The sequence below is a fragment of the Felis catus genome, chromosome C2 (genome assembly GCF_018350175.1).
Source record: "Felis catus isolate Fca126 chromosome C2, F.catus_Fca126_mat1.0, whole genome shotgun sequence".
In the NCBI taxonomy this organism is placed as follows: Eukaryota; Metazoa; Chordata; class Mammalia; order Carnivora; family Felidae; genus Felis; species Felis catus.
The window spans coordinates 130409202-130422936 of NC_058376.1; the positions used below are offsets into that span (position 1 = coordinate 130409202).

General features: G+C 43.5%; 1 protein-coding gene across 3 annotated transcripts in view; it reads left to right on the forward strand.

Moving 5' to 3' along the window:
- Positions 1-13735, forward strand: part of CPNE4 (copine 4) — a 603237-nt gene that overhangs the window by 104675 nt on the left and 484827 nt on the right. Inside the window, exons 1-2 of one of the 3 annotated variants that reach the window (XM_019810707.2) lie at positions 1938-2038; positions 2172-2325. In XM_019810707.2, the coding sequence (XP_019666266.1) occupies positions 2273-2325 (53 nt within the window). In that variant the 5' untranslated portion in view covers positions 1938-2038; positions 2172-2272. Of the gene's footprint in view, positions 1-1937; positions 2039-2171; positions 2326-5279; positions 5792-13735 lie in introns of those variants that run through there. The other 2 variants (XM_045037596.1, XM_003992123.5) reach the window with 2 other exon arrangements.

Genomic DNA, 13735 nt, shown 5'->3' on the forward strand with positions numbered 1-13735 from the left:
ATCTTGCACTTTGTGACAACATGGATGGACCTGGAGGGTATTATGCTATATGAAATAAGTCAGTCTGAAAAAAACTAATACCATATGATTTCACTCCTGTGGAATCTGAAAAACAAAACAAGCAAAAAGCAAATCAGATTTATAAATACACAGAATAAACCAATGGTTGCTGGAGGAAAGGGGCATAAGCGGATGGGCAAAATTGGTGAAGGGAGAGGGAGATACAGGCCCCTAATTATTGAATGAATAAGTCATGGGAATAAAAGGCACTGCGAAAGGAATATAGTCAGTGATATTATAATAGCATATGGTATCATAGATGATAGGTACACATGTGGTGAGCATAGCATAATGTATAGAGAAGATGCTGAATGGCAATGTTGTACACCTGAAACTTATGTAGTATTGTGTGTCAACTATAGTCAAATGAAAACAGAAAGAAAGAAAGAAAGAAAGAAAGAAAGAAAGAAAGAAAGAAAGAAAGAAAGAAAGAGAAAGAAAGAAAGATTAATTCTGTTGGACCTTGATTTGAGACAACCATCCTGTAGAACTGTAGGAAAATACATTTCTTGTTCTTTAAGCCCAAAATAATTTTTTAAAATTTTGATAGAGAAAGAGGCAGAGAGAGAAGAGAGAATCTCAAGCAGGCTCCTCACTCACAGTGCGAAGCCTGATGCGGGGCTTGAACCCATGAACTGTGAGATCATGACCTGAGCCGAAGTCAAGAGTCGGATGCTTAACCAACTGAGCCACCCAAGCACCCCCAAAATAATTATTTTCTAATGTGGCTAGTATGACTGGGGAAATGAATTTTTAGTTTCACTTTATTGTAATTTAAATGGGTTTTAATAAATTTAAATTTAAGTAGCTACATGTGTCTGGTGGCTACCTTGTTAGTGCAGGGCTGGACCTTTGTCACATGACTATCCTATCTGCAAGAAAGCCTGAGTAATGTGGGTTTGGGGCTGAGCACATTGGCCACCTCCCACGAAACTGTGCTTTTCTTAGTAAGGAAAAACAAACAAACAAAAATTATCATAGGCTAGGCAAATAGCAGCCCCTTCAGCAGGGTGATAGATACATACTAACATTCCTTAGACCCAAAGGAATGACCTCTTAATGGGTTTATCAGAAACATGGGTGGTATGGTTGGGCAGACATTATGTGGCTAAAAAGCAGAATCCCAGAGCTCGAGTTCAGTTCAAATACTTACTTTTCATAATGAGGAAACTGAGGCTTACAGAGGTGACTGAGAGGTCTAATTAAGAGTTAAATGGGATATCCTGCTTTGAAATAATAGCTGATTTAGTGTCCTTTAAAACACCACTTGTGGCAAAATGCGAAATCTCAGAAAATGATCTCTGCCTGTTTTTTTTTTTTTTTTTTTTTTTTTAATGCAATGAAGAAAGGCTAGAGGGATTTTGATGCCACCTATTGGCAGACAGAAGTATAAGGCACTCCTTCATTGCCTAGCTTGTGCCCTACTGATGGGTGTTGGAGGCACCAGGGTCACGCAGAGTGCCGCCCATATAGAGGAAGCGCTGACAGTGGAAGATCTGGTCCCTGGTCAGCTTAGAACATGTGTTATCAGTTCTTTCTTGACCCTTAGCATCTTAGAAGGGTTTTCTTAGAGCTGTCCTTTCTGCTTTCCAGTAATACAACCTGTCTCAGGCACATACAGAAACACAGAGGAAGACCTATCAGTCACTTTTCAAAATCACATGAAAAAGAAAAAAAGAACACATTTTGAGCTATAAGTAACTCTGGGGTGGGGGTGGGGGGAATGCAAGGTTTTTTATTTGATCCAAAGCCTCAAAAATAAATCCTGTTATTTCCAGCCATCCCTTTGACTAGTTGAGTATGTTACCATCCTACAGCTTGAAAGAAAAAAAGAAAACAGAAATTCAATTTCAAAACAAAATGCTCACCCTGACTCACTCAGGGATGGATCCAGGGTTTTTAATGCAGGGCATTGACTCCCTGCCTGTTTTTCCCCTTCATCATCTGCTACCCTTAAAAAATGGTATCAACTGCATTGGTAAGAATCCACATTTCTTCCCTTTTGTTCTCTGGCTCCATTCCAGCATTTCCCTTGTCACACTGATGGGTGGAGTGCCTTTCATATTGGCATAGGACAGTGAGCGGATGTCTCCCCTTATGTTATCAAACAGAGACCCGGCGAGTGAATCCACTCAGAGCTGGAGCCTCCTTCGCGGCTTGGGAACACCAGTGGCACCGTGACTCTGTAGCTTGGATTTAGATCATTTTGACGATGGCTGTAGAACCCAGCAGCTCCGAATCCATGAAAAGGAGAGTTGGAAGGAGGTGAGTGATACAAATAAGGGGATGTTGATGTCACAATTGTTGAAGGGACTCCAGCTGGTGAGCAACTTGCTGTGGAGACAGTAACTGCAACCATAGTTCATTAGCTGGTTATCTATCTTCATTTGTAGAGACGAGCTGTTGATTTTATATGAGAGGTGGGAGTAAATTCTGCTTTATGTGCCCTGCGAAGAGTCTTTTTGAAATTACCTTCAGTGTCATGCCTTGAGAAAAAAAATATCCAAGTTTCTGGAAAAAAAAGCTGCACGTGTGTTCTGCACACTGGTTTGCGGGCGACTGTTTGTTTCTAATTAGGGAGCTGCAGCCTGCTGGCAGAGGAAACCATATTTGTCATAAGTTGTGGCATTGCATTTAGTTTGTGTGTCTCTGCTTTTAACATGGGGGCCAGAGATGATTGTACTGGATTCTTCCCTGTGGGTTCGGACTCTATTCTGCTCCATGGTTCATGTGCTCAGCCATTCTTACTTGTCCCTTCAGAGCCTGCTTCCGTTAATATTCCCTGTTCTCTCATTAACTAGTTGTGTTCCCTAGTCTGGTCTTCCTGACCATCCAAATGCCAGGTTTGTTGTAGATATCATAAAACCTACCTGGCAGGTTGTTCAGAAAATTCGATGGGATGGTCAATAGAGTGCCTAACAGATTGTCTGGAAATAGTACATGCTCAGTACATCTTAATTTCTTTTCTCTCACCTGTAAGAGTTTTGTGTTAAATGATCTCTAAAGTATTTTTTTAATTTAATTTGACAAATGTGTACTGACCACCTGCTAAGTGATGGACATCGAACCAGGCATCGGGGTCACAATCACAAAGAAGACAACAAAACAGACTATCATCTGCCTTCATGGGACTTAAATTTCAGGGAACAAAATCAACATGCAAAGAAATGCATGAGGACTTTCCTTTTTCTTCCCTTCACCTTTGCAAGATCAATTCAGTTCAAACTTCGAGTTCATAACTGAGGCTTTTTTTTTCTTTTAATGTGTATTTATTTTTGAGAGAGAGAGGAAGTGCAGGGGAGGGGCAGAGAGAGAGAGGGAGACAGAGGGTCCATACCAGGCTCTGCACTGAGAGTAGAGAGGCCAATGGGGGGCTCGAACTCAGGAACTGTGAGATCATGACCTGAGCTGAAGTAAGAAGCTTAACCAACTGAGCCACCCAGGTGCCATGAGGCTACTTAATTAAACCTGAAAGAAATATTTTCTGGGGCACCTGGGTGGCTCAGTCAGTTAAGCGTCTGACTTCGGCTCAGGTCATGATCTCAGGGTTTGTGGGTTCAAGCTCCACATCAGGCTCTGTGCTAACAACAGCTCAGAGCCTGGAACTTGCTTCTGTGCTAACAGCTCAGAGCCTAGAACTTGCTTCGGATTCTGTGTCTCCCTCTCTTTCTGACCCTCCCCCGCTCATTGTCTATCTCTCAAAAATAAACATTAAAAAAAGAAAGAAATATTTTCTGACTTAATATTTTTACATTTACGAACATTTTTACATTTAACGAACATAGGCTGATTTTTCAGGCATCCGTCCCCTCCATGCCTGGTAGGAAGATCCTGAAACTACATTGGAGAACCATCCCAGTGTTTTACTCTCAGTTGATGGGGATCAGTTGGTGCTCTGCTCTGGCTCTGGGAGTGCTACAGAGCACACTGAATGCTCCCAGATGCTGTGGAAGGCCTGGTGCTTCAATGCAATCCCATATCCCAGGGCATATCGATGGGCTGACGTGTAGCCACATGACCCAAGTTTTTCAAATCAAAGTCAATCAAAGGAGCTTCAGGGTACAGGCAAGCTCCCTAAGATCCTGGGGTCAAGGTTTAGTGTTATCCCAGTTCAGAAGGTCTTGAGAGGCAAGCTGAAGGAAGAAATTTATTATTGTATTATTATTATTATTATTATTATTATTATTATTATTATTATCATCTTTCTGAAGTTTCTTCCCCTGCCTCTCAAAGACCTTCCTAATTGCCTCTATAGAACCATTAGTGGGACACCTGCTCCTTATTGTATTATTTTGCCTTCACTGCTCTTTGAAATCGAGAACTCAGGTGTTGGTGAAAAGTTCCTGGCTGATAACCTCTTTACATGAAGAGGGGTCTTCCACTCCTATCTCCCTGTATTCCTGTCCATATTCTATTGTAACATCCTTCGTGTCATCCCAATGTCAGAGACAGCATCTTCTGACCCTGGATTGCATTCTGAAGTCCAATTTGTGATTCTGACAATACTTGAGAGATATGGCATGGCAATATGCTGACAGAATAGTTGTCTGGTTTATCTGCTGTTGCAGAAACAGATACCATGCACAGTGTGTGCTTCCATTGCTCATTCATCTGAATTTGACTTTGAATAAGTTTTGGAACAGGAAAGCCATACTGGCTTCCTCAAGTGCTTCGTAATATGTGGCAGTGGTTACCCCTTACATAAGACAGCATGTTTATATCTATTTTTAAATACAGTACTGTCTAAGTATTTCTGTATCTTATACTTATTTGTGAGATGGATGTATTCAGGAAGACATGTGATGAAGAAAAGTCTCCTCCAGTCAATTATTCATGCATTCATTTACTAAAACATAAATATTACCCTCCTACCATATGCCGGGCACTTTTGTAAGCCCCTGAAGATACAGAGGTGAGCAATCTCTTCATCTCTGGTGGCGGTTGAGCATCCATCCAAGAAGTTTCCTTGAATGTGTGCAAAAAGAACTATCACTCCCACCCTCCCCCAGATATTAGCGCTTTATCTGCAATGGAGATGAGGTCTGAGCCCTTGGGAGAACTCAATTATGGTCCCCAGGAGTCGGGCGTGAGCGACAGAGCCCAGCGGGCAGCGGGACCTTGGGCGCGGCGGGCCGGTGCGGCGCGCCCCCCGCCCAGGGCCAGCGCTGGGCGGGGCCGCGGACTCGCGTTCCCCGGCCAAAGGCTCGCCTCCGCCGGAACCCCCCAGGGGGCGCTCGCGCCGAGGTTTCCCAACTAGTATCTCGCCGGTTGCCGGGAGCATGGGTTTCGTCAGAAGGTGGAAATCTCTCTGAGAAGCTGCCATCTATCTCCCCGCCACCCTCGCGTCCCCGTCTCTTCCTCCCTCCCTTCCTCCCGTCTCCTCTCGGTTCCCTCCCGCTTCCCCCCCGTACCTTCCCCTCGACTCTCTGAGTTAACTGGGAGCTCAGCCTCCACCCCCAACATTCCCACCCATTCCCCAGCCCCCATCTCCAAGGATGGAGTCGGGGTTTCCGGAGAGACCAAACTCCCCTCTCTGCATCTTTTCCGTCCGCTGTTGCTAAACTGGCCTCAGGGGACGAGGAGGGAGAGCGTCCGACTCCCCTCACACCACTACCAACTACACCACCAACCACCTCCACTCCAAAGCCGGATTCTGTCTGCGTCCTAGGGGTGGGACACACCTTGTCCCGGACTCGATTCTCTTCCTACTCTTCGAGGTTGGCACCTCCAGGTAAGTAGACACCAACTCTGTCATTCCTGTGTTCTTGGGGCGCTAGGAAGGCAAAGTCCTTCGGGGCTGCTGCGTAGCAAGACCAACTTTTGAGACGCCCCGGGTTTCGCTCAGAGTGGCTTGTTTATCATCGCTGTTGTTGTTTAAGGACGCAGCTACAAGCCGTCTTCCATCCAAGGGAACTTTCATCCCTTGCATCTCCCCTCCGCTCGCCGGGTGGGGTGGGGCGCGCGGGGTCGGGAGCAACCCTACGGAGGGGACCGCAGCGCACCCGCTGAGGAGCGGGTCCTGGAAGTCCTGGAGTGGGGAGGACATGGCTGTTTTAGAAATCGGGGAGAGGGCCGGGAGCAGAGTCCTGGCTGAAGTTGCAGCTTCCCCTTTGACTGTGAGACAGCTGTGGGAAACTGTATCGGTGGCCAGTGGCTTGACCTAGCTGCTGTTGGATTTAGCCTCTCAACTCCCCCCCCCCCCCCCAGTAGGTCCCAATAATATGTAATTGTGGTCAAGGCTCTCCAGCTAAAAACTAATCAGTAGGCTTGCAAGTCCCTCGATTCAGCCAAGTCCCTCCACGCTCCTTCTAATGTTAGATAAAGTTGGGGGGGGGGAGGCGGTAGTAGGGGGAGGAGGCCAGGGAAGGGACCAGAGGGACTACCGAAGCGCTAGCCACTGCCGACCAAAGAGATTGGGACCCCTTGTGTATCACAGAAGCTCGTGGATTGTTAGGGCGGAATCCAGGGAGACAATTCGGAGGCGGTCCACGCCAAATCAAGTGAGTGTTGATGACCATGCAGTGGGGAGCTGGCTGAACACCGAGAAATTCTCTTAGGAAGATGCACTCCTCCTTCCTCTTGAGGAAAGTGGCTCGGCTTTAAGGCTCCAGGTCCCATCCAGCTCTCCAGATCCGACCGCGCCCCCCCCGGCCCCCCCCCCCCCCCGACGTAGTTGCAAGACTGGCTTCCAGTCCCAGAACTTGCCAGGCTCCAGGAGACATCGCAGACTGCAGCGATGATCCGTGGTGCACGAGTTTAGGAAATGCATGCCGTGGGGGTTCAGGGGGTGGAGGAAAGAAAGGTGAGCAGAGTAGTGAGGGTGAGGGAGTAGGGAGGAGTGAGTGTCCAGGGAAACTTTGCGAGAGAGAAATATCTGGAGAGAACCCCCGCCCCCCACACACTGACCCACTTGATGCTACAGGATTTCGGTGCCTTTTGGGAAGAGATACATCTGTTCCATTGCACCTGTGCTCAGAACTATGCAAAACCAACCTCTCGTCCTCTTGTTTCTTTTTGTTGCTTTGCCAGGGATTTTTGAAGCACTGCTCTTGATTGTTCTTGGCTCACGTGGTTTTCGTTTTCCTAAACAGCATTTTTGAGCTGTCCAAGGTGTTTAAAGTGTTCTTGAACTGAGACTGAAGTCTAGTCTTAATGGAAAAACTGTCTTAAGTTCAAATGAAATATCCTTTTCTCTCTATTCCTTCCTTCGACTGCCCTCTTAATCCCTATTCTCAAAGGTGTTTGTAGATTTTTTTTTTTGGCTTTAGGTCAAAACAACCCTCCCCCTGAAAAATCAACTGTCCTGGAGCACAGGTGTTTCGAATCCATGGCAATGTTTTGTAGTTAGTATACACTGGTTAAACTGCATAGCACATCCCCCCAAGAGCCAAAGGCCAGCAAGAATTTTACTTCTTTTATTTGATGCCCTTCAAGTTTAGGAAGGTCCCGTTTCTTTTTTATTACTCAGCAGATAAGACCGAGCTCAGGACGGCTATTGTTGTGATTAGATAACTTCTGATGTTTTCATTTCCCTTACTAAGCTGCCATTTCCAGGTTAAATTAGTTTTATTGGCCTGTCTATTTTAAAGAAAGACTGGCAGAGTTGCTCTAGCAGATCAGGGGGCTGAGCTCAGAGTAGGTCAAAGGTATTCACATGTAGGGAAGTGGATAAAAATAGGAGGGTTGGCAAATACAGATAGGACACCTGTGTTAATGTGCATACTAATGAAGGCCAGAATCTCCTCGTTTATCTCTGATGGAAAGATTCTGACAGCTTCACAAGATCAAACTCAAATCACATCAAAACTAGGTGATTTCCCCTGAGCATTACATAAAAGGAAGTATCAGTCCATAGCAGGAGCGGATGTTGAATCCTAGACAGTTTTGAATGGTTGGGTGAGAAGAACTTGCCTATAATGTAATCAAAGGTCTACTCATGTAATACTATGTGAGAACTCTCATGGCCATCAAATCTATACCTTTCCTGTGAGTGGTCAGCCTCATTTTTAATTTTCCAGACACACTTCCAGTGGAATTTATTGGAAACAGGCCCAGATGGGGTCTAGTGAGTTTCCCAGCATGAGACAACCACTTTACTAGAGCTTCTAAGTATTTCTTTAAAAATAGTAGCTCTGAGGTTTGTGCATTCTATTTTAATTGTACTTAAAAGACTTCCAGTTTATCTCTAGGTCTTTGGTAGCAACATGGCATTTTGCTTGAATTATTGATTTTTTTTAGGGGAATCCTGCTTTTAGAGGTTTTAATTAAAAGGTATCTTGTATTAAAGTGTTTCTTGATCTGCATGTGGATTTCTGATTAAAACATACCTCATTCTATTTAGTAGAAAGCAAAGGTGTTATCTGTTTCCAGAGAAGATTTATGTAGTATTCCAAAATATATATACATATGAGCTTGATTCTTCCTATCACCAGATGATTTGAGTCCACCATGACTGAAAACCTTAAGATTATGCTGACTATAAAAAATAACCACAGAAAAAAAAAAGTGGGTTAATAGTGGAATCTTTGTTCTCACCTGTGTTTGAATCTTTTGGTATCCGACTGAATGTTTTCATATGGTTTGCACCAAGCCTTTTTTTCTGAAGTATAACACTCTGGATCATTATGGCCACTTTTATTCACATAAAGGACTTTTCCATTTGGAAGTAAATATGTTGGACGTGAATAGTCAATGTGTGTGTCATTAATGCCCCACACTTTCATGGGGATCTGAATCCAGAACAAAGAGTGAGAAGAGTGCTTTGATGGCCTCAACCTGCTAGATTGGGAAAAAGGCTCTACACTAATTGGGAAAGTCACTTCATGAGTCTTTGTATTTTTAATCAGAGATATGGCCAGAAGATCTGTATTTCATGCATTTTGAAGAAGAAAAAGGCTAAATTTGTTCTCTGTATTTGATCTTTCCGTTTTTGTCTTGTTAATATTTTAAAACAAAACAAAAACCCCTTTGGATCCATACGGTCACCCAAAGTCATATTGCCTTGGCAACGGTAGTCAGTACACCGGAGTCACAAAATATCAAGACAGGAAATTTAAAATGCATTTAAAATAAAAATGTCACGTGGTTCAGCACTATCCTATAGTGCATTAGCACTGACCTTCCAGCATATAATAATAGAGTTGCATTTGAATCTGCCTTTCTCCTGACTGCACGTAGATAGTAAATAACAGATTACAGGACTTTTTTTTTTTTTTTTTTTTTTTTTTTTTTTTTAATTTTTTTTATTTTTGGGACAGAGAGAGACAGAGCATGAACGGGGGAGGGGCAGAGAGAGAGAGGGAGACACAGAATCGGAAACAGGCTCCAGGCTCTGAGCCATCAGCCCAGAGCCCGACGCGGGGCTCGAACTCACGGACCGCGAGATCGTGACCTGGCTGAAGTCGGACGCTTAACCGACTGCGCCACCCAGGCGCCCCAGATTACAGGACTTTAAGTTTTTTTTAGGATGTCCTAAAAATTCTATAATGGTTTTTCTTTTGAGGGAAGCGTGTTATGAAAATAAGTGGGTTGGAGTTACAAATCCACTTTTTGGATGAGGTGTTTATGTGGAGGTTGGTGGTAAGTCTGAAATCAAGCTCAATCAATGGATCAGGCATGATGTGCTGTCTTCTGTATGATATCGGAAGTAGACAGTATGTAGTCAGGCCTCAGCACTCAGTTCAGTCAGGGGATATCTACTAACACTTGTGGCTGCAGTATAAAAACGTCATAGTGCCTACATATACTTTTAGTCTTTTCTGTACTAGAAATCTCATTTACGTGGGAGCTTTCTGTTTAGTCTATGAATTACTAAATATATATGATATATAGTATATGTTTTTTCTAAGCTGGCAAATCCCAAAAAGTTCTTTCTTTGGCTGTTGTATTTCTTGGAAAGTCTCTTGAGAACCACTAGCTTTTAGATCAGTAAATAATGAAGGCCTGAAGGCAAGTGTTGGAAAGTTGAAGAAAGTGGTAAGGAAGGCTTATTTGGGAAGGTTCGTTCCAGTCCTATGACTTTGTACACTCCAAGGGGTGAGGGAACCAACTGAGGGTTGGCCTCTGGTGGGTTTATTTCTCAACTTGGACAACAACTGTTTCTCTTTGAATCTATGACTCTCGAACTGGAAGAGAGCTTGGGGATAATCTGTTGACTCTAGCTGTTTAATTTGACAGATGTGGAAACTAAACCTTGGAGAGCTTGTTCAAGGTCAGGGGACTCAACAACCCTCCTGATTATTCCTTTCTCTCTCTATAGACTTGAGTTCCCTGGAGATAATGACTGTAGTGGCGCCACTGTCTGGTGCCATGTGCACTGATAATCTTTACTGAGTTGGGGATGGTGGGGTGGGGGGCTCCCACCTCCATTGCAGTATTTGGAAGAGCAGGCTTGGGACTTACTACTTTGCTCTCTATTGGAGTCAGTACAATATTTACCCAATAGATGTGATTAAATTTGTACAAAATCATTGTCTGCAGCCATCTCTGTTAATGTACATGTTTTGTGAAGAATTGTTCATGCACAGTCTTAGGTTTTCTACTTTAAATGTCATAACTGAATCAATAAAGTAAACAAAGAGATTTTATGAGTGTTTATAGTTCCAGGAACTCACAGGGGAATCTTTTTTTCCTGTTTTAAATTAAAGGTCCATTCAAAAAGAACACATTCTAAAATGTTTTTCTATCATTGGCTCAACATAATATTTCTAACTTTGTACTTCTTATTACTTAGAAAACTAGAAACATTTCTCCTTGGAAACATCAAGGGAAAAATACAGTATTTCTGGTTAAGCCTAGAAACCTTCTCAGGTTTAAGGTGTATTGACTAAAATCCCTTCATTACCCAAAAGATTCCAAACCTCTGCAGGTCAGTTCATTGAGCTTTGAGGGAGAGGAGGAACAAAATTAGGCTAGCAGGGGTCCAAGGTGAAGGCAGCCCCCAGTAGCTGTTGAGGCAAGGGGGAAGGGCGGGAGAGAGTTGGCATTAGAGTGGACGGACGCTAGAGGGCGCCGGAGCACCGGCAGAGCCTACCTCCTGGGACCATGAACCCGACTTCTAGGCTCGGGGATGGGGTTTGACTGAACCTCAAAGATGTGCTCAGGTATAAAATACTGGTTTTCCCCGTGCCTCTGACTCTCCAGTCCACATTGCATCACTTCAGGGAGAAGACAAAGGATTTTGCCTTCAGAATCCAGTAGGGCACTTCCAGTGCCTGCTTGGGTTGCCCAGTGGCTGGACAGCACGCCAGCTCTTTGGATTCAGGCTGTCTGGAGTCTGACTGTCCTCTGTTTCCTGACACCAGGACCTTTTGCCAGTGGAAGAACTCTGGGTTCAGAAAAAACTTCGTTTAAATTTGGGGCTTGTAGTATTCAAGCTGCAGACAGAGTGCACCTGCATGAGTGTTAGCGTCTGCAAATGGGACTAGTGGTGGTTGGTGAATGTTGGAATGTTTAAAACGGTCCAGTATTTTAGCCGGCAGGCAAATGACAGTTCCTGCGTCCCTTCTCTTAAGAGTTCTCCCAAAACTTCATCCTTTCCTTTCCATCTGAGCTTCCTTCTGTTACCACACCCCCACCCCCTCAGCAGAAGGGTCTCATTTATCCATCTGTTGAATAATAATTGATCACATCCTTTATGCCAAAGCCTGTGTTAGGCACTGGGAATAAGTGTGATGTTCACATTTTTGGAAGTGCAGGCTTGAGGGGTAGACAGGTGCGTGAGAACAGGCATTAAAACCTGTGGAGGTAAGTGTAAGGAGAGAGATGATGAACAAATGATGTGGGTTAAGAGATAACAGAGTCATTTGCTTTGTCTCAGAGAAACTGGGGAATGGTCCCTCAAGTCCTTTACACTCAGGTGTTTTTTCTTCTCCCTATATATCAAGACATGTGGTCTGGAGGGTGATTCTGAGTGAGAGGAAGGATCAGGGTTGGGGTGTGGGGGCGATCTCCCTCAGTGTGAGCTTAGGTTTGTGTGTATGTTTAACAGAGGTTCTTAAATCCAGTCAGCTCACACCGCTGCCCTGTGGATTTTAACCGCATCTATATCATAAGATAAATGACTAGATAGTAGACTTAATCCATTGAAACAGCAAAATGATTTTTAAAGGAAACGGTAGAAGAATGACAGCAACAACAAGAAACTGACCACTAAATGTGGGTCTGGAACAGTCTAAATAAGGATTCTATTTTTAAAATATTAAAAGATGTATTCAATATAAGTATCAATAAAAAAGAAAAATTATACCGGAAGGAGAATGGTTAAAAGAAATGTTTTATCATTATCCTTAAAGCGATAGAAAAGCTTTTAAGTTATTTGGAGACCCTGGGGGCCCAGGGAACCTGATTGATGTCTTTGTTATATTTTGTACAGTCATTTTAACAAGTAACTGAGAGACAAAAATTTCAGTGACAAAATGGAAAAGTCAAGGAGGTTTATATGTGAGATCTTGTTGATATGAAACCAGGGATGGGCACTTTGGGCCATGTGTGTTAATCTTATCTGCTAGGTAGATCTCTAAGCTTCTAGAGTCCATGGTTGGAATTCTGTGACTTCACTGACTGTGAATCATATTGGGAGGAAAGTCCTGATAAGTGGAAAATGGCAGAAATAGTTGGTTTGGTGCAGGCAGAGCAGAGTGAGCAGCTAATAATATTAAATTACAGCGCATGGCCTGATTGAATTTTATAGAGACAGGAAAGGAAATGCTTCTTATGGAATCAAAGAATGTAAGAACTAGACAATCCTATAAAATTAGGCTCACCCCCTTCCATTGTTTTGGATGAGGAAACAGAGGCCCAGCAAGGTGAAATCACTCACACAAGCTGTATGGAGGTTGAGTTAGAGCAAGACAGAAGTTTCTGCATCCTTTGTCCTGGCCCATGCTATACTCATCCTTCCTCCCCACTTCGTGCTTCAGGAGAGAGCAGCACCCCCGCCCCTGTCTTGTTCATGGCTGAACCACGAACAGCACCAGCCATCTAGCCATTGCTCAAAAAATTTTGGTTGACTACGTGAGCGATGTTATTTCCTTCTTCCTCACTCTTATTTAGGAATGTGCCAAGAAATCACTAGGTTGCAATGCAATTTGGTAAAGACAAATATTTGCTGAGTTTTGTTATGATATGGGCTTAAGCTTTGAAGGTAAGCAGACTTGGTTCAAATTCTGGCTTTGCTACTCAATAGCTGTTTGGCTTTGGGAAAATTACTCAATGTCTTTGAGCCTTATTTCCTTGGGGATAAAGCTATATAAAGTATCAGAGGACCTGCATCACAGGTATGTACTAAGTGTTAGTTTTTCTTAGTCTCCCGTTCCTCCTCTCTGTTCTTCCCAGAGAAGATTTAAAGGAGAATACAGTACTTTTTCCAAAGTGATTTTAATTTATTTCAGATAGTACACATTTATCTTGTATAAAAAGTAAAATTATTTCACTGTGTAAGCATAAACACGTATATAATCACTACAAATGAGTATTCTGTGGGTTAGATATTATTAGTCACATTTTATAAATAATTGAGTCAATGCCAAAGCACTAGTAACAGAGGGGGACTGAAATCTAGGGGGCTCCCACTCCAATTCCAAAGCTGGGTGTTTTTTTCAAATTCGTGTTTCGTATGATCTTTGTTTCTTACCTATCCTTCCACAGCTGCTTCTCTCAAAAAGGCTCACGTCCT